This window comes from Prosopis cineraria, unplaced genomic scaffold (genome assembly GCF_029017545.1).
Source record: "Prosopis cineraria cultivar Desert tree isolate PC_DT_omini unplaced genomic scaffold, ASM2901754v1 PC6, whole genome shotgun sequence".
In the NCBI taxonomy this organism is placed as follows: Eukaryota; Viridiplantae; Streptophyta; class Magnoliopsida; order Fabales; family Fabaceae; genus Prosopis; species Prosopis cineraria.
The window spans coordinates 18239211-18260423 of record NW_026555337.1 but is presented as its reverse complement, the minus strand read 5'-3'; the positions used below and the strand labels follow the sequence as shown (position 1 = coordinate 18260423).

General features: G+C 33.0%; 1 protein-coding gene and 1 non-coding gene across 7 annotated transcripts; one reads left to right on the top strand and one right to left on the bottom strand.

The window, feature by feature from the left end:
- Positions 1-1053: 1053 nt before the first annotated feature.
- Positions 1054-1157, bottom strand: LOC129314713 (U6 spliceosomal RNA). The gene has a single exon (XR_008594223.1). It is a non-coding gene; the product is annotated as a U6 spliceosomal RNA (small nuclear RNA).
- A 443-nt stretch (positions 1158-1600) lies between these two features.
- LOC129314664 (probable isoaspartyl peptidase/L-asparaginase 3) lies at positions 1601-6902 on the top strand. Of its 6 annotated transcripts, XM_054958155.1 has the most exons (7): positions 1601-1834; positions 1958-2129; positions 2954-3018; positions 3131-3523; positions 3602-3660; positions 5618-5722; positions 6397-6902. In XM_054958155.1, the coding sequence occupies exons 1-7, from the start codon at positions 1736-1738 to the stop codon at positions 6614-6616; spliced, it is 1113 nt and encodes a 370-aa protein (XP_054814130.1). In that variant the 5' UTR covers positions 1601-1735; the 3' UTR covers positions 6617-6902. The 6 variants fall into 6 exon arrangements, with proteins under 6 accessions (XP_054814130.1, XP_054814136.1, XP_054814131.1 ...); XM_054958161.1 differs by lacking the exon at positions 1601-1834 and having other exon boundaries at positions 1993-2115; positions 3103-3523; XM_054958156.1 differs by lacking the exon at positions 1601-1834 and having other exon boundaries at positions 1994-2115.
- Positions 6903-21213: the final 14311 nt, after the last annotated feature.

The window sequence follows — 21213 nt, the reverse complement described above, 5'->3', positions numbered from 1 at the left end:
TATATTATTCATTCAACTGTGACCCACCAACATTAATTTAAGGATTAAGGCATAGTTTTATCCTTAAATTATAGGTTTAAGAATGTTTGGAATTTTTTTTTTGTAATGCTTCTTTAACTTTTGATAATAGTGTAATGCCTCTCAATCATTAACAAATGCTAATTTTAACCATTAGTTGATTATAAAATTATAGAAAATGATATAAAAAATTATAGCAAAAAGAAAAAAATATAAATATAAGTACTTTATAAAAAAATTAATACCAACTAAGTTCATTTACATGTAAAAGATTAAAATTCAATTTTATAAATACTTATTTATAATTTTTTGAGTCATTTTTTTGTAATTCTTGATGCCATTTTCTGCATTTTTTTGTTAAATTAATTATCAAAGTTAACTTTTATTAATGGTAGGAGCAATAGTATACCGTTTTTAAAAATTAAAAAAAACATTATACAAAAACATGAATTTAGGGCCATAGACATTTCTAAACCTATAATTTAAGAATAAAATTACCTTTTAATCCTTAGATTAAACCACACGTTACGCATGCATTTGCCAATGTCATGTTTTGACTAATATATCGTGCACATTCATGGTTGTTGGCATCTTAATCAAATTCCATTATGACTCACGAATGATATTTTGAGCCATACAATAAAAGAGGGAAAAATAATTGAAGAGATAAAAGAGTCCAGAGAGCTTGCTGAAAAGGTAAGTCATGGCTAGAATTTAGCATGTACTCATATACACATAGCTTTTTTTTTTTTTTGTTTTTAATTGTTGCTCAAGGTATCCTCACAGTCAATAGTCATGAGATTATGGCCACAAAAAATTTGAATGCCATTTAAAGAGTTATTCTCTCCCAAATAATATTTTTTCATACACACATTCAGAAATTGAACTCTAAAATGGTGCTTTAGGGTCTCAGATTGATACCATTTGTCCCACATCTACTTGATTATACATGCAGCTTTTCATTAGCCAACACTATTCAAGTCATTAGTATTCATCTCACACAGTGAAAGTAGAGAGGAGCTGCAACTATTCATCGACTTCATACAAGATTTCTTGATTTGTGCGTGTCACCCTTGCACAGGGGTCATGGTAATCTTTTTTGTATCATTCCAATTTTACAAATTCATGAAATTTTTAAAAGTATATTGATGATATTGATGATCATAATGCATAATTACCGTTTTTATTATTTAAAAATGCTACTGTTCAAGTGTTCATCATAATATTGTTTTTCAAAAGAGTATATTTTTAAATGGAGATAATTGAATCAATAAAAATCATTTAATCATTTATTCTATGGGCAAGACTTAGGTACTTCACTTTATATTTTAATATACTTTTATTCAATCAAAAAAAACAAGTAAATTTTAATATATTAATAATAATATTAATAACAAATATTTGTAATAAAATAAATTATATATATATAAATTAATTAAAAAATACATTTTTCTTATTTCTTAGGAGTGTTGTGTTTTTGCGTGTCTTTATTATTTCTTCGTCAAACCCAGTATCATATACCAAGTAGGCCCTGTTTCAGGTTTGGTTCATTTAAACCGGGCATCGGATTCCTTCGGGTTAACAGGCTAGCTTGACGGGTCGGTTTTTTGGGTTTTTACCGTTTCCTTCTTTGCGCACTCATCGCTGTTTCAGCTATCTCCCTCGTCCTTGTGTACGCATATCATATGACGATTTGTCTGAGACCTCCAATCTTGTAATGATTGCCTTCGACTTAACGCCGATGCAGCAGCCGAGAAGCAGTCCACTCTGGAACTTGCTTTTTCTGCTCGGTTTACTGCTCTTTGTGGAAGTCATGGTAGCGCAAATTAAAACTTCTTGGCCGTAATAGTTAACTGGGTTTCTCATCATTTAGTGATATCTCTAATTTCTTTGGAAAATTTATTAAGTGCCCTATCTTATTTCGCCTGTTTCTCATTAGGTTTCAGGTCACCAAGTTTTTGAATCGGAACATTATTCGATGGTTGTGAGCGCATGGCCCTTCCTTGAGGCTGTCAGAGCTGCATGGAGGTTGGTTGATGGTGGGTCTTCAGCTGTGGATGCTGTCGTAGGTGGTTGCTCAGTTTGTGAGGAACTAAGGTGTGATGGAACTGGTGAGGGTATTTCTTTAGTTATTTTGAAACTAGGGCGGGTATCTTAATTCAAAAGGGCTTGATTGAGTTGGAATTGAACCTAGTTTGTTTAAGAGAAACATTGTTTCTTGTTAATAGGTGTGAACCTGAATGTGTGGTCGGTTAAATTAATATATAATAACCTGTGATTGAAAATTAAATATTTAAAAGGGTTGATACTACAATGCTAGTTCTTCCTTTCAATTAAAAGTATGTTGAAACAATTGCATAGTTCCTTCTCCTTTTTATGCTTTCGGAGCATTTTTAAATTGTTTTTCACTTCATTGAGTGCTTCAATGGGATAGTACTAGCCAACGTTGTCAAGAAACAATTTGTTCAGGATATCTTTATCCAATTTCTGCTTTTCGTTCGATGAGTTATAACTAATTTGTTAGAATGATTAGCTTTTATACTAGAACAGAATTTCTACCTGGAAAAGTTTCAAGGAAATTTGGATCTTGGACAGTAAGATATCAAATATGACAAGCTTTTTTTTTTTTTTTGGGGGGTGCAATCAAGGAAATTTGGATCTTGGACAGTCAAAATGCATGCGGAATTTCTTGAGAAGAGATAAAAATGAATAACTTTGTGGTTAAATTGTGAAATTAATAATAAACTTTCCTTGGTGGGTGGCATGCACTCTTTAAAGTTGTTTGTCTACTCTTACCCTTAGAAGAAAGTGAACCCTTGCAGAATTTTGCTGTTATTGTTCTGTTACGTTACTTCTCATTGTCTAAATATTTGTTTTTCTTTGTCACACGAAGCACACTAAGGCATGGTTGGATTTGTTATTACCTTTTCAATAGTGGGTCCTGGTGGAAGTCCAGATGAGAATGGAGAAACTACAATTGATGCTATGGTCATGGATGGGGTAACTGTCAACTACCATTTGCTTCTGCTTTTGCATCCTTTATTTATGCATCATTCCTTTGCATGCGTTGGCATGATTTTTCAGTCCTGTATTTTTCTAAGGAAATGCATAGTTGACTATGGAAGTAGGAGCAGTTGCTGCCATGAGATATGTCAAGGATGGAATCAAGGCTGCAAGATTAGTAATGCAACATACCAAACACACTTTGCTTGCAGGAGAGAAAGCCTCAGAATTTGCCATTTCAATGGGACTTCCAGGACCTACAAACCTTAGTTCGACAGAATCTATAAATAAGTGGGGCAAATGGAAAGATGATAAATGTCAACCAAATTTTAGGAAAAATGTTCTACCTATAAATAACTGTGGTCCATATCATCCTACAAATTCTTTGGAACTTTCAGAGGAGATATGCTCCAATACTGCTCATATGCAAGATATTAATTCATTATTACCTCATGTTGGTCTTCACAGCCATGATACAATATCAATGGCTGTTATTGATAAGGTAAGATTATCACATTCTTTTTTCAAATTTTTATTTACAAAAAATTATCAGTGCAAGTGATCCTTATATGTGGTGTAGATGGGGCGTGTTGCTGTTGGCACATCAACCAATGGGGCAACCTTCAAGATTCCTGGAAGGTAAGTTTACCATATAGATGCCATTATCATAATACATATACAGTTGGAATATAATTCGATAAAGCATTTGATTGTCATATAGTGGAATATTTTTAGGATTTCTTATCATTTAGCACTCCCTCTTTTCTTTTGCCCAAAAGTCCTTCTGAGCTATCTTGTTTCTCTTTTTATTTCCAAGCCACTTGCAATCTTGGTATCTTCCCTTGTTACCCCATAAGCAGTTCAATATTAATATCATTTCTGCTATTATCGGCCTTGTATTTGTACATATTACTCTTAAGGACCTCACATAAAGCAAAATTGCAATTTTAAAATTTTAAAGTAGTGAAATTATAAAAATTCACACTTAGCTTCATTAGCGCAAGACAATTGCAGAATGATTTATGCATATTTTGATTTCTAATTATGTATTTGACGGAAACAAGTCCAGAAAAGTGTTATTCAATCACAATCTGCAGAGTCTAAGTCTAACGGGGATATATACTAGTCATAAGCAGAAAATTAAACCCAGCTCCTATGCTTTTGAGACGGATTGGCTCTCCCACAAAACTAACCAGAACCTTCTTGGATTTCTCTCCCTCTAACCAACCCCTTTACATACTATAAGTATATGATTTTGGAAAAATAATATATTCATTCCGAGAGTAGGAAATATATACAGGAGGGAGGAGAATTAATATTAATGGCTCATAATGAGTATTAATTACAAAATATCCCTATGATAATGATATATAAATGATAAATAAGAAATGTCCTAATATCTTAGCATTCCTTCTCCAGTTGGAGCATAGCTGTCAAGCATGCCCAACTTGTTACATAGATTTTGGACCCAAACTCCGTTAAGAGCTTTTGTAAAAAGATCACCTAGTTCTCAAGTGCACGTGTCCTGTGGAGATGAATTTCTCCTTAGACCTGTCATGAACATCAATTTCAACATGCCTTGTGTTTCCATAAAACATAGGATTAGATGTTATATGTAGCACAACTTTACAATTGCACCATAACTTCGCTGGTAGTGAGGTTTTGAGGCCAACTTCTTTCAATAACTAATATATCCACACTACCTCGCACACTTTTGACTCCAGTAATCACAAAAGTCTTCTTGAAGACATATGTTGTCATATTCCTTGTGCAACTGTTGTTCAAGATCCACAAGACGCTGAGTGAAGAATGCAACTTCAAGTTTTTGTTTTGTATTCCATTGAGGCATGCTAGGACAGTGGACACGCTGTTTGTGTTTAAATTGTTGCAAAAGATTTCTTGATTACAAACTTGGGCCTCAGATTGAAAATTGCTGGCATTTTTTTCTTTTTAAAGCCTTTATTTCCAGGCCTAATTTGCTGAATGAAGCCTTTAAAGAGGGGATGAGCAATCCCATTCCTTCAATTTATTTTCCTTGTGTGCCAAAGTTCGAAATCTCTAAGTTCCTTAGCTTTTTCACCAGCTTATTCAATTTCTTCGAGGCACGAGATGTTAATTTTTTTCTGTTTCAATAGATTTGTGAGATGAGGTCCCAATGTTCCAAGTATCAAATATGATCATGCTCTTATAGGCTAATTTCTTTACTCGCATCTATTCAGAGTAATGTGGGAATGCTTGCTCTTTTAGCACTACTTTCGGATGTCAATGTAGCAACTCTCGCTCACTTGTCACTATGCTTGAGCCATACAGCATGTTGCTTAAATGCAATGACCTAACATTAGCACAAAGACTGGCTTAAAAAAATAGGTGTTCACACACACACACACACACTCACAAGGTGCCATACATTTCCCTTGCTGAACTCACTATTTACTGCTATATCAGTCCATTCCTGAAATCACCATGTTAACGCTATTGGACTTGCTTGCTTAATTTTGTAAAACTTCTAATATTAACACTTTTGTTTGTGTTGAATGGCTTTAATGATTTAGACGCGTCTATATTTGCAGTATTTTAAATTTCCTTTTGACTACAGGGTAGGAGATGGTCCCATTGTTGGATCCTCAGCATATGCTGACAATGAAGTTGGTGCATGTTGTGCAACTGGAGATGGTGACGTCATGATGCGCTTCCTTCCATGGTAGCATCAAAACTTATAGTTTCTTCTGTTATGATCTAGAGATGCTTTGAATCTTGCCAAACATAGTGAAAATGAAAGAGTTATATGAAGATACTATTGTGTTGATTTTTCAAATTGGTTGACACCAAAATATGCAGCAGTTAAAAGTGCATATAAGTATACTATATACATGATGATTAATGCCTTGTTTGGCAATGTTGGAGCTTTTTGGATTTAGTCCTTTTTTACGCCTTTTGTTAGTCAAATTCCGCGTGCCTTGTGGATGCATTTTTGATCCAACTGCTGTTGTCAAGTAGATGAAATCTTGAATTTCTTCTAGAAGCATGTTGCCATACGTATACATGAATTCGTCATTCTGTAATTTCAAGCTTTAGATGTCAGGTAGTATTGAGAAATGTGGGTAGATGTTGGGATTTCCTATGTTTAAGCCACACCATTATGCATTGGGCTTACTTTATCCCAAGATACTAAAAACTGAAGTAGTCGTTGGACTGGTTAAGGTATTGATTCAAGAATTAATGATCAAAATTATAGTTGAATTGCAATCAAACCAGTCATAAACATAATTTTATTTAATCGGTTATGACACCAGTTTAATGGTTTACTCTAATTGACCCAGATTTTCATGCTATGCTTTATCTATATCTTGATATTTGCTTCTAATTAATTTTCAGTTATCAAGTTGTTGAAAGTATGAGGCTTGGAATGGAGCCTAAAAGTGCAGCGCAGGATGCAATAGCACGGATAGCGAGGAGATTCCCGGACTTTGTGGGAGCCGTTGTTGCTGTAAACAAGAAGGGGGAGCATGCTGGTGCGTGTCATGGATGGACATTTACTTACTCTGTAAGAACCTTAGCAATGGAAGATGTGGAAGTCTTCACTGTGCTGCCCTGAAACAGGCTCTTTTGTGGGAATTGGATTTTATTTGTCGTGTTCCAGAAAATTGTTGGCATGTTATAACTAAACCACATAGTGCAGGCCTTTAGGAGGATTAAAATTGCATGTTGTGAAGAGAAATCTTGCTTGGAAGGGCCAAAAATTTCGACTTCATAAAAAACTATTTTTGGTGATGCCAACTGGTCTCCAAAAGTTATGTAACTGCTAAGCCCCAATTATTCTTGATCAAGTCAGATTAGACAATAGAGATATAAAAGTTTTGGAATATGATTTCTCTCAGCAACTCTAATAGATTTTGGTATTCCTCTGTAGGTCCAAAGGCCTCGAGTAAAATTATTTTTTTAAATTAAATAAGTAAATTATTTCATAAACTTTAAATTCTGTAATGTCATAGACCCTAAATTTGTTTATGTAAATTATTTTTTTAATTTTTGAAAACTGAAATGTCTGGGTTAGATAAGTAAGGTTATTCTTACTAATACTCTACAAACTCCTTAACTAATGGCAATTACCAACTTTATAGATTTTCACAAATGGGGATAACAAATTATTCAAACTTAGATAAAAGGGAACTAAGTTTTCATTTTTTTTAAAAAAAAAAACACCCCAAAAGAACATCACATTGAAGAATTAGAGTTTATCTTGCATGCGGAAGCATGAAATCTCAAAAAATTAATACATTTGCATAAAACTCTCAAAAACAATGAAATAATGCAGAAACAAAGACATGTGTTGCGACTCATGGCACTTGCGTTGTAGCTTGTGCGTCTTTGTATTGTCACGATGCATTGCACATTCCATAACAATAGAATTTTGCTATCATTTGATAGCACCAGGGGCAACTTTCAACACTTCTCATATCTTCGTCTAACATCTAATTGATATGATTTAGGTATCTATAGAGTACTTTCTCTTAGCTCTAGCTAATGGCTTTGGTTTCACACTCAAATTATTTTTCATTCAAAAGTTGGACTCTCATTTTAAAATTCTCACTTTTCCAACTTTAACTCACAACTTGAGTGCCCAAACTCAATACCCTAAGTCAAAAGCAAATCACATTCAGTAGATTAAATCAAACCTGTGCAATGCATTACATCATCAATCATACTTATAAAATGCATTTTCATTGCTCAACCCCAACCCTTTAATCTCAAAAACAGAAAGGGAAGTTCTAAATCTCATAAATCATCAATTAATCTACATGAATCATATTTCATACACATTTCTTATTTGCACTAATATTTTGGCCTTGCTATAGTTTTTACAATACATTCACATACAACCTAGGGCCCAAAATACACTATAATTTAACAAAACATATAGTGCAAGTAAGTTAGAACTGAAATTATCCTAGTTGGCAATATCATGTACCATATACATATAAATGTTCAGAAGGTAAAGGAGGCCAACTAATAGGATCTTAATCCTATGCCTTGGGTTATTTCCCTTTGTCCGATCCTCTTGCGTTAGTTTCTGTAATATTGAAGAAAATGGAGTAATTACAATCACTTAGTAACCAAGGTCCATCTAATTCATACTAATATATGTTAATTAATTTAAATGCAACTGGCAATGGTAATCAATTTTAAATCATAAAACATGTTCAAGAGCTTAATTCCACATTCTCATTCATAATAATACATACTAACGAGATAACGATTGAATAATGCAATTTCATATAGAAAAGAAACTAATCACACAATTTACTCACTAAGATCACAATACAAATTATAATCAAATAAGGGACCTTTAGACTTATTTCCAAGAGTGCCACGTCAATTGTTGTTGCTTTGAACTCAAGCATCTTAGAAATATAGCGATCTTTAAACACTATGATGGAATTATTTGAACCCAATTGCCAATAGAGATTGTAGGAAAGAAAATCTTGTCCAGTGATCAAACTACTCCAAGCACAAGAGGCTTTTGGGCCAAGAACAGCACCAATGAAGGAAGAACTTGAATGGTAGATACTTTTTTGAACTTATAACCCAAAGATCATTTGGATTATGGAGCACTCGCCAAGCTAATTTTACAAGTAGGGAATAATTGAACACCATAAAGTCACTAAATCCCAAACCACCCTCTCTCTTTAAGTTGCATAGTCTGTGCTAGGCTTTCCAATGAATATTCTTATGATCTTTAGGTTGACCCCAGAAGAAGTTGACCACTATACTATCTAATTCCTTATAGGTTCTTTTAGGAAACTTGAAGCATAACATCAGAAAGATAGGGATCACATTAATGATGGATTTTATCATCACCTCTCATCCGAAAATGGAGAGGTGTTTGGTTTGCCAACCATAAATTTTCTTCCTAACTTTATCTCGCACATAAGCCAGAGTAGCAAGCTTGGATCTACCCTAAAGTATAAGAAGGCCAAGGTATGAGCTAGAATCATCAGCCATTGGGACTTGTAAGTATTGGTACACATCATCTCGAATATTCATAAGGGTGTTGGCAGAGAAAAATAGAGAAGACTTATCAAAATTAATTCTCTATCTTGAGGCATTGCAATATTTGTTCAAAAGTTCTTTCATGATGCTACAGTTATCTAGAGGAATTCAAAAACAAGATTGTATCATCTACAAAGAGCTAGTGTGTGAGCATTGGGCAATTTTTAGTAAGTTTTATGCCCTGCAAGTCTCCTCTTTCTACATAAAAGTTCAACATTCTAGAAAAAATATCACTTGCAATAATAAACAGGTAAGGGGAAAGAGGGTCACCTTGCCTAATACCTCTTCATGAAGTAACTTTAGCAATGATCTTACCAACAATTTGAATATTAAAGTGAGGGATTTTAACATAGCTCATCACCCAAGATATCCAAAGATCATAGATTTCAAGTTTGCGGAGAACACCTTCAATAAACCTCCACTCTAATCTATCAAAAGCTTTATTCATGTCCATTTTGAAGGAAAAATTAAAATCTTTTCTAGATTTTTGCCTTTTCAAAAAGTCAAAAACTTCATGAACAAGAAAGATATTATCCTAGAAGAGATAGTTAGGAACAAAACCTCTTTGTTGAGTGGAGATGCAAATGTTCTAGGCAAATTTTGTAAAGTACCTTATCTTAAACTGTAAAGTTCCTTATCTCATCTAAACTTTACCATCACATTCACACACATTACAATACAATCACAAAACAATATCAGAGTAATAACCCTCAAACTCTTTTCAAAATGTGGGATCTCAACTTCATAAAATATACATTCAAATAGGAGGGCTAACAAAAGTACAAATATAATTCTATAACTCAAAAGACATAATTATTTCTACCTGAAAAAGTGCCATTTGCAGCGACATATGGTATAAAGCAATGTGCTCTATTTCTCTATTTTCCATGTGCCACAGTGCATATGACAACAATTTTGCTATTAAATGACAATTCACAGGGTAAACTTCCGTCGCGTTCCAATTTTACATTCGACATTCGATTGGAGTGATTTAAGTGCCCATATAACATATTCAACCACAAAGCATATAAACATTCACATATTCATATTCACATACACTTACGCATTCTAATTGGCAACTCAAATCTTAAATTATAACTTTATGCATTCATTACATATAAGTAGTCATACTACTATCAATTGAAGCTACTCTTTCCTCGCTTCCTTTACTAACCTTCTCGTGCTCTCTTCACCTGTGTACAAAGGTAACGGAGTGAGACATACATCCCAGTAACTTGGATAAATTCAAAATACTAGTTAGTGAATAAAATCATAAATAAGAGATAAAGCAGTATTGTTCAATAAAATAGTATAAATATACATACATTCAATATTATTCTCATTCATGGTTATGCTCATGCACTCCTGATTTCACCTAGCGAAGCAAGCTCTGTGATTGAACCAAGACTTTTAGCCTTATAGAAAATAGGGCCCACCAAACCTCTATCTCAAATCAGGTATCCTCATGGCATATGGGTGGTCTCCTGAGTCCCACCTAGCAGAGCATTCTCAACACTTGAACTATCAAGACTTCCTAACCTTATACAGAATAGGATCACGACCCCCTACCCTAGTCCAGGATACACTCATGGATCATTCTCCTAGGTCTTTCCTAGTGGAGTCAAGCTCTACACTCAAGACCTTCAAAACTTCCTAGCCTTACATAGAGTAGGGTCGTGGCCCCCTACCTAGTCTATAGGGTATACTCGCAGATACAAGACACATGTCTACACATATATCCCATTTCATACATTACTCACACACCCGTATACATATTCCTTTTGTAATATTGCTACTCTATCATTTCATAAATCACAATGCATATAGTTACACAATGTACTTGTAAATAATTTCACAAACAAACAAGTATAAAGGTTACTCTAGTTACCTTTTCACCCTTCTTACTAAGGGTACCGATCACATTAGATTCATAAAGGGTGCGATTACTCATGAGCAATGTCTCATATGCTCAATCTACACAATGAAATGTCCCTCAATCAATTTCCAACATTTAACATAAGCACTAATTTGGTTGAGCCAAATTTCTCAATGCACAAAATAACTCAGTTAAGGCTCTTTAAGTTAATATAATCCTTACTCTATAGTCATTAGCCCTATAAGCTATTCAAATGACCATAAATGCCTCCTAACTCCTTTAACCAACTAATTTCTTCATTTTAACTTGATTCTTTAGGCTAATTTGAGCCTAAACTCTTAAGATTCAACCTTTTAACTTCAGACCAGTCGTAAAACCTTAGTTTCACATTCAAAAGCCCTTTTTAAACCTTTCTCTTAGATTATAACTCTTTAAAACTTTCTAATTCAATTTCTCTATAGATCAAATTTAGAGAAAATAGGGTAGAAATGTAGTGTAGAGCTGTACGATACTTATCCGACAAGTCATTGGCCAAAGCAAACTCCCGATAGTCAGATTATGCAAGCCCTAGCAGAGCTAAGCTTCTCTACCTCTCCTGATGCATTTTCCTTGCTTCTCCCTTCTGATTTGACGAGTTGTTCACGTCAACTTTAAATAAATTTTATGTAATGCGCTGCGGTGCATGGGCATGCACCACGGCACATGGCACAATTAGGTTAATCTCACTTATGCTCACGCATTTCATTCTGACATGCCATTCTACCATTCAATCCTACTAATATATCAACCAACTAACGTAAGATATCAACCCAACATCTTAACCATAATCAATCCATTAATTACTAATTTACCTTGATCAATAATTAGCTCCTTAGATTGAAATTCAGGATGTTATAGATTTGAATCTATCAGTTAAAAGCTTGGAAATTACTTTATAAGCAAAGTTACATTAACTCATAGGCCTAAATTGGCTAATGTATTCAGACCTATCAATCTTTGGAATCAAAATAAGATTAGTTTCATTTAACTTGCCTAAAAAGGAGTCACCATTAAAGAAATTGGTAATCAAAGAGAAAGGGAAGTATTCACCTTATTCCATGCATTTTGATATAAATGGCTATTGAAACCATTCAGGCCAAAAGATTTGGTAGCACCAAGTTGGAAGACAATTTGTTTAATTTCTTCCATAGTTGCAGGTAAGGTTAGCCAGTTGTTTTGGGCCTCATGAATACATGTTTGAATATATTCAAGCACCAGATAGAGGTAAAAAATGTCTCCCTCAGCATAGAAATCCATATAAAAATTAGTGGCAATACTGGCAACTTTATATTCACTCTCAATCCATAATGTAACGTTTGTCTTGACATTATTAGGATAACACGTACACACCGTTGTGATAATTAAGAATAGTTAAATTCTAAGAAGGAGTTATTACAACCCAAGGGTATAAAAGATAATAAGTTAAAATAATGAGATCTTAAGAAAACCCTTTTTAAAATAGTGTTTGAGCTCAAACCATAGTTAAAAATCAATTAAGAGCAAATACGAAAGTATGGAAATTAAATCACTTCAAAACAAGCTGAAACAAGCCATTTTGTAATTATCTAGCCCGTTTAGCAGGGAACAAGTCATGCCCGCCATGATGGATGGCATAGAGGGACAAGTTCCTCGAAGGCCTCTTGCGCCACAAAGCAACTACCATGTATCGTGGTGCGTACTTACTGTCATGACAGCAAATTACTGTCATGACAGCTCTCTAAATTTTCAAAATGGGCCACTTTGCCATCCGACGCCTAATTTGGGTGATTCAAGTATCTACATGAAGCTCTTCAAGCCCTCTAACTAATAGCATTAGTTTTATACTCAAACAATTATACATTTAAAAGATGGACACCCAAACTCAAAATGGTTTATTTTCACCTCAAAACACACACAAAGATGTCCAATTCACAATGCCAATTGCCATTAACCCTAAAGATACTTTGACCACCTCAAATGGACAACACACAACATAACAATTCAATTATAACACACAATTAAGCATTTACACTCAAAATGACCACCAAAACCCTCATTTCACAACAACATGAAGGGGTGGATAAATTTTAGCACACATGTCAATTGATCATTTTGGCACATAAATCACTTTAAATTCATAACTTGTCATTATAACTTGGCCCAACACACACATATAATCCACTACATCAACCTTGGACCAAGATACACACACTTTATCACAAATTCATACACCCTAAAATAACATCATATTACTAAGTTAGCATTATATAATGGCAATATTTGTTACAAACACAAAAAAAAGGAAAAAGCTATACTACAAAGCTCTTCACTCTTTAATTGCCCCTTCCTTTCCCTTGTCCTTACTAGAGCCCTCGCCTATAAAATATAACCATGAGGTGAGATAAACATCTCAGTAACAGGATAATTCACTACTATTAATTAATATGCACAATCATTAAGGAGTAAGGTTATTAAAACATCAAAATATACCTTTGCATATTATAACATATTCTTTTTCATCAACATAAATAATTTACTACTAGCATGATCATTCTACTATCTGAGACTTCATATTACCCTGACTGAAACCATAAGCTCTTGGACACAGTGCACATTCATATTAATTTGAGCCCTCCTTCAATGGTAGGATTACCCAATCAAAGGTGTTCTATCCCACTTTCAGACTATGGTTTCCCCCTATCGCACATGAATCGGGGTATTGTTACTCTAACACTGCATCATTGATGCTAAGGAGTGTTACTCTCTAACGTTGTATCCCACATGGATACTAAGGAGAAAATCTCCAACACCGTACTTCATTAAACACTAAGGAGATACATGCCATATGGCCTTCCACTACTCCTTCTTATGAGTGAACTCCCACCCCCTAACATGATCATGGCCACACTCAACATATATATCACATAGACATTTTAAATTTCTCAACCCATTCATATATAACTTTTATCATACTCATCATTTGCAAATAGATTTTTCATGCACAAAATCACATTTCAGAATATGTAAGGTTATCAAATATCAAGTAATAGATTTAACATATATACTCATAGACAGTTAAGCAATATAAGTGAATAGTGTAAATCATTCCGTTACCTCAATCCTGTGTTACACAAAAAAGTTACCGTGGCTCAATGTTAGCTCCACACATTCTATATGTATGATATAGCTCAAGCAACACTAATCTACACAATCAAGTGACAGTAATCAATTATTATTCTAGATAATTTTAAATTCACTAGGTTTTAAGTGTCTAAAATATCCAAATTCCTTTTCTAACAAAATCAACCATTCCCAAACACTCTAACCAGTTTATGAGGAGGCTAGATTAGGGGTACAATACCCTATAGTTATTAGTATTAGAGGAAATCATGTTATACAAGTGAGTGAGTTGACCCTAGTCTGGTTGCTCCTCACAAGTGAAAGGTTAGTTAGTCCGTGAAGGACATAGCCATGTAATAGCCACCGATTTCATGCTAGAGGTAACAGGAGGATATAAGGCCAACATTTAATCATGCATTTAGATCCAACCATATAGTTGCTGTTATTGTGGTCTGGCTAGTGTTCGGGGTGTATGGTTAATATTATTGTGACCCTATGTTGTGCATTAGCATTAGATATGGATATATGTGCTTTAAGCTAAGTCACATGGTTGTTAGTGTTGTGAATTGTGGCTATGTCTATTATATGAACTATATTTGTGTGGTTATTGCCCATTTACATCTATTTTTAATTGATATGCAACTATATAGATTAGGTGAAGCTTGATTACTAAGTGATTATACTCACTTCTCAATTCTCACTATTTTCGAAGCCTATCTCATCTAATCAAGATTGAGGAAAGCATGCTGAGGCATAGGATTATAGTGTAAATCCTACTATATGCCTCTTTTTATTGATGTATGTATATTTAAGTTGTTAATTTGCCAAAAGTTATATGTCATCATTTTTTAGCTCCTTGCATTACCATAATGTAAAACTTGAATATTTTGTGTCTTAGGTTAGTGAGTTTTGGTTGTACACCTTATTTAAGGCCAAAATACTTGTGCAAATAGTGTTATGTATAATTTGGGTTGATTTGGAATAAAAATAGTTGTTTTGTGTAAAGTTTTACTTCCCCATATGTTTTATGAATTTGGGGTTGAGTGATAATTTTATGTTATATGTGTATTTAGTTGACTGTAGTATATTACATGAGTTCAATTTAGTCCATTAAGTATGGTCAGATAGTCAATATAGGCTTTTGGTGCATGTGTGAGTTTGGACACCCTTGTGTTGAGTTATAATGAAAAAGTGATGAAAATGAGTTTAGGTGTCCAACTCTTTGTAGAAATGATTTTAAATGTGAAACTTATGCCATTAGCTAGAGTTAGGAGAAAGCTCCTGTAGACACCAAAACTACCTCAATCGAACATCGAATGAAGATTTAGGACATGTCTGAAGTTTGCTCCCAGTGCTGTCATATGATAGCAGTTGTTTGGTATCATATTTTGCACAATATGCCATGGCGCATGACACCTCACGCTACTACACATGACGCAAAGGCGAGGGACGTCATGTTGCATGTGCATTTAGCTGTGGTGCATGTCCCATTTTCTGCATAATTCATAGTTTTAAATCTTAAATCTAATGTTTTGGGTCCCATTTGATTTTCAAGCTTCCACATTACTTTGAAATCCTAATTTGAGCAAAATGAAAGTGTTTGGGAGATATTTAAGTATTGAAAGTGTTGGGAATCCCTTGGCAATTGTTTTAAAATTTGTTGTTTCTCCTAATTGTTTTAATTGTTTCTTCTATTCAAGAATTATTGAAACTTAGTAACCCTTTGTGGGTTTAGTCCCTTGATTACCTCGAAGTTGAGGTTAATGGTGGTTAGATATGGAGAACTTACAACTTACCATTGTAATCAGGAGATAGCCCTTGTTCTATTATTTATTATAGACTGTTTTGCTTTTTTTTTAAGGACTCAAGCCTAACTAGTCTCTATCGATTCATGAAGAGGCTAGATTAAGGATACAGTACTCTATGGTTGTTAGTATTAAGGAAAATCGAGGATCATAAGCAAGTGAGTTAGCCTTGGCTAGTTAGCTCCTCATGAGTAGAAGGCCTGATTAGTTTGAGTTTATAAATATAGCTACTAAATAGTCACCAATTTCATGTTGAAGGTATTTGGAGGATATAAGGGTGGCATTGATTATGCATTTTATATTTTTGGCCACATGGTTGTTCTTATTGTCGTCCGCTATGATTTGATAAGGGTGTATGATTATTATTGTGACCCCATATGTGTGTTAGTGTATGTATGTATTGAGATGATAAATGGTATGCCTAACTACATGGTTGTTAGTATTGTAGTTGTGGCAACTCTTTAAAAAATCTTATAAACTATGAAAAGATTATTATTGTTATTTGCATTTATAATTAATTAATATGAAATTGTATAGGATAGATTGACTTTGATTACTGAGTAATTATACTCACCCCTCATTCTTTAATATTATAGAGACTAGCTCATCAAACCAGGATCGAAAAAGATAGCCAGAGACTTAGAATTAAGAGAAAATCCTACTAGTAGGCCTCATAATTATATTTCTATGTATTTGCATTGATAATTTTCCAACTAGGACTTTATATGATTTTTGACTACTTGCACTAATTGTGAATTTAATTTAATTGTGTATTTTATGCCTCTAGGCTATATACAATGTGGTTGTAAAATTTAAATAGGCCAAAATGCTAGTGCAAATAGGAAATTCTGTAAATAAATGATTGTGATGATTTAAATATGGATTTATGAGAATTTGGCTCCCCCTTATGTTCTTGTGATTAAGGGGTTGAGCATTAAAAATGTAATTTATATTTAATTGATTAGTTGTGTTGTGTTACACGAGTCTATGATAGTCTATTGTGTGTGATCTAAAAGGTGGTGTAAGCTTTTAGCACTTATATTGTGAAAAGGACACCCTAATTGTGTAATATTATAAAAAAAAGAGTGAGTTTGAAAATGGATACTCATCTTTTGATTGAAAAGTGATTAGATTGTGAAATTAGTGCCATTAGCTAGAGATAAAAGAAAGCTATCTATAAACACCTACATCACCTTAATCAAATGTCGGACGAAGAAATAGGGTGCATCAGAAATTCACCCCTAAAGTTATCTTATGACAGTCACAAGCCATGGTGCATCTCTACTGTTTGCACTAAAATGCTATTTTCTTATTAAAAATGCAAATGCTTTCTATAGAATTATATTCCATGCTTCTTTGAAATTATTTTATTCTAATTTATAATATATAAATGTGTATTTAAGTGGTTTGAAGTTTCAAAAACTTGAGATCTTGTTTTCTGACATTTACAAACTCAGCAATCCCTTTAGGTTTAACCATGGATTACCTAGATTATAAAGTTAAGTAAAGATTAGTAAGAGAAACCTTACAATCTCCCTCTAGGTTTCTCGGACAAAGAAATAAAGTTGTTGAAGTCTCCAACATAAAGCTAGGGCTTAGATAAACCAGTAACCATTCTTGTGATTTTCTACCAAAAAATTTTCCTTTTAGCTTGTATAGGGGGGCCATATACAAAGGTGATATACTCAAGGGCTTACTAGATTAATGATTCAACATACATGTGGAAAATTTTTTTTTTTTTTTTTGAGAAAGCCAAAACTTCAATATTAACTTCAGCCTTCCACTAAAAGGCCAGACCTCCAAATCAACCCATAGGATCTACATATTTTAAAGAAAGAAAACCAAATTGACTCTTCAACCATTCTAAGTAGATTGTCCGCTTTCCAATCTCCATAAGAAAGACAATAGCAAGCTTTTTTTAGAAAGCACATCTTTCAAATGTCAAACTGCTAGAGGCTTCCTAATAACTTGACAGTTCGAAGCAAGTATATTCATGGGTCTTTAATGGTTGGTAAGACATTCAGACTATTGCCTTAGATGACAAACCAAGAATTTGAGAAGTCAATTTCCTCAAGAACAGGAACATTAACTAGGGAAAGATCAAAATGACCAGTTCCAAACTCAACAGGGACTTTATTAGGAGATCTCGCCTTCAACTTTAGCTTTCGATCCCTTTTCTTCTTTAAAGGGAGTTCAAGAAGTTCTCCTTTACTCTTCTCAATAAGAACATTAATGATTTCCATTTCAATAAAGAGCTTTCTTCTCTTTAAGTGTGGAGGAGATGAGGCTTCATATAGCCCTCTTTTGAGCGAGACATCCTTAAGCTATCTTGCCACTTCAAAAATAGATGATGAAGGAGAATAGAGAATGATGGCCTTAAAGTTATCCATGTTTAAGTTTTTAAGGGTGGATTTGGTTACAAGTGTATTGGGCTTAAAGGAATTTTCATTATTGGGCTTTATCAGTAATTCTAAGAGGTCTGTAGAATGACCTCCATGGCGTTGACTTCACATAACAAAATGGAGGATGATCTGCAATTAGGCCACACTTATATTAAAGTAATGAGGCATGAGGGTAGATAGGAGAGAGAAGGCTTAAAGAAGGCTCGAAGGTGATGGTGAACATAAAGAGAACAAATTAAAGTAATAAGGTATGAGGACAGCGTATGGAATGAATTTTTTTTATCAAAATCTCTCTATATATGGAGAGAAAATTTAGAGAGAAAATGTGATGAACCCCACACCTCATTTTCTATTATACTTTTCTTTCCTCCCACTTTTTCTTCTTTATCCAAACAAGATAAAACCTGTTTTTTTTCTCGTGTTTTCTCTCTCCATCCAAACAAAGCGTAAGGATTTATAGAGATGCCCTTGACACTCTAGTTAATTTTTCAATAGGACTTGTTAATTACTTTACTTGTTAAATTCATAACTCCCTTAAAATTATGTTTATAATATATAATAAACTTTGTTTTAAAACCTCCTAATTATTATGACAAGAAGTGATCTCATTAAAAGCCTAATATAACTTATCATTTTTAATGAGCAGAAATAGACTCAATTTCTTAATTTTTAAATATACATAATATAACAAGAAATGTAATACGTACTAGTATTAGGGAGAGTGGCACCTAGGGCCACCAAATCAAATAAATTTGCGTTTAAAGTCCAACATATTCTTTTGGTCCAAAAACCTTCTATGCAAATATGTTTTTTTAGTAAAAAGATTCATTTATCACTCATTTAAAATGTACAAATTTTCCCATTTGAAATTTACAAGTTTTTCGTGTGTATGTATAACAAAATGTCTATATATAACATGACAAAGTTAATATATTAATGATATAATTGTCATTCATTATATTATATTAATGATATAATATTCGTTCATTATAGATAATTCATGTGGTTTAGTTAAATTAAAATGTACAAGTTTCCCTCGTGTTTGAACAATAGAATGTGCCATATATAAAATGACAAATTCTATACATTAACAACACAATGTTATTTCTTAAATGAGAGGCAAATGAATCTTTTAATTAAAAAAATATATTTGCGTGTAAGGTCTTTAAGTCTGCAAAATAAATTTAGAATATATTAAGCTTTAGGTTTTAATTTTTTGAATCTGGAGACCTTAGCTGCTATTCCCCCTATATTTTAGACTAGCTCATGGTCGTCCATACATGTGTATGCTAACAATGTCACTTTATCTATTTTTATCTTAATATTGTTATTGTTTGAAATATATTTATTGTTTTGTACTTTTTTATATAACATAGTTAATATACAATTAAGATTCAAATCCTCGCTAAAAAAATGCTCACATGCTCAATTATACCTCAAATAATATTACCTCTTATAAGAAGATACTTGTGAACAATATATATATATATATATTTTATTATGATCAGTTTAACTCTAATTTAACCTCAATCAGGTCATTAACCCTTGAATTAGTAATCAGTTAAATGATCAAGTTTTAAATATTTTGATGTATTGTATCTTATATTCTTTTTAAAAAAAAATATGTCGAATTCGTTTCATGTATCGTGCTGGGAAGTTTCATCCAAACTAGCCTTGGAGATCTATTAAATGCCAAGATCAAAGATAAATCCACAGACCCGTCAAAAACCATCAAATAAATGTTTCCTCAGACCTCAATATGAACTGAAAAACAAATTTTCAACAGCTAAACTAAAATTTGTGCCAAAAAAAAACAGCTAAACTAAAACTAAGGAAAAAAAAAAACTGCTAAACTAAATCCAGAAAATCAGACGCCTTGTCTCATATTCTCACCATTTCAGTCAAACAATCATCTGGGATGTGTAATTTTTTTATAAAAATCAAATGCTTGAAATTTAAACCGTCCAAAGAAGCATAATGTGTTCACTGTTTATAGCTTACGATAAGAACCAGACGAGGACGACAATCAGAGAGAATGAGCACAAGTCAACAACAAATAAAGTAATCAACAACAATATAGAAATCCCGATTAATTCATTCGGTTTAACTGTTTAATTTTTAAACCAGTATCTTTTGACCGGTTTAATAAAATAATTAATTTATTACTGGTTTGATATAGTTTAATTATAATTTTGATCATTAATTCTTAACTAGTCCGGTTTTTAATACCAACATGTATTTTCATTTTTTTTCTTTTTCTTGCCACTGTAATAAAATTTACTGGAAGACCCGATAAACTCCGTGTCTGCATTCAGTTGCACCAAGTGCTCATCACAATTAGGAGCAATTATGTCCCTCCATTTCAACCTAAAAATGATCTCTGTTGTCCTTCTAAATTAATTTTTCAATATTTTTAATATTATATTTATTAAAATAAAAAAATTTAATATTAAATTTGGACTATTTAAAGTACATTTAAATGATTAATTTATAAAATTGATAAATTTTTGTAATATTAAATTAGTTCATCTAAACTATATATGAATTATCCAGAGTTTATCTGGACAATCAAATTGTAAAATTATAAAAAATTTTAATATTAAATTGGACTGTTAGATTAAATCTATACTAGTCAGATTAATAATTAACAGATTTATTAAAATTTTAAAAATTTTTATCTTTTTTATATTAATAAATATAATAGTAAAAATATTTAAAAATTAATTTAAATGAATGGCAAGTATCAATTTAAACTGAAATGAAAGACCAACATTGCTGCAAAATCTGATGAACGTGCGGTGCACCGAATGCAAATCCGTAAACTCCCGCGACCTTGACTTTTCGAAGTACCCTGTCACTGTAAACCATCCATTTAATCTCGTGATGCTAATGAAAAGATGGAAAATTTATTTTTTAGCGT

Excerpts from the sequence above, each read along its gene's own strand:
- LOC129314664 (XM_054958155.1), top strand. The coding sequence starts at position 1,736 with ATGATTGCCTTCGACTTAACGCCGATGCAGCAGCCGAGAAGCAGTCCA. Across the intron at positions 3,661-5,617 it reads ACCTTCAAGATTCCTGGAAG|GGTAGGAGATGGTCCCATTG; the intron begins GTAAGTTTACCA and ends TTTTGACTACAG. Across the intron at positions 5,723-6,396 it reads ATGATGCGCTTCCTTCCATG|TTATCAAGTTGTTGAAAGTA; the intron begins GTAGCATCAAAA and ends ATTAATTTTCAG.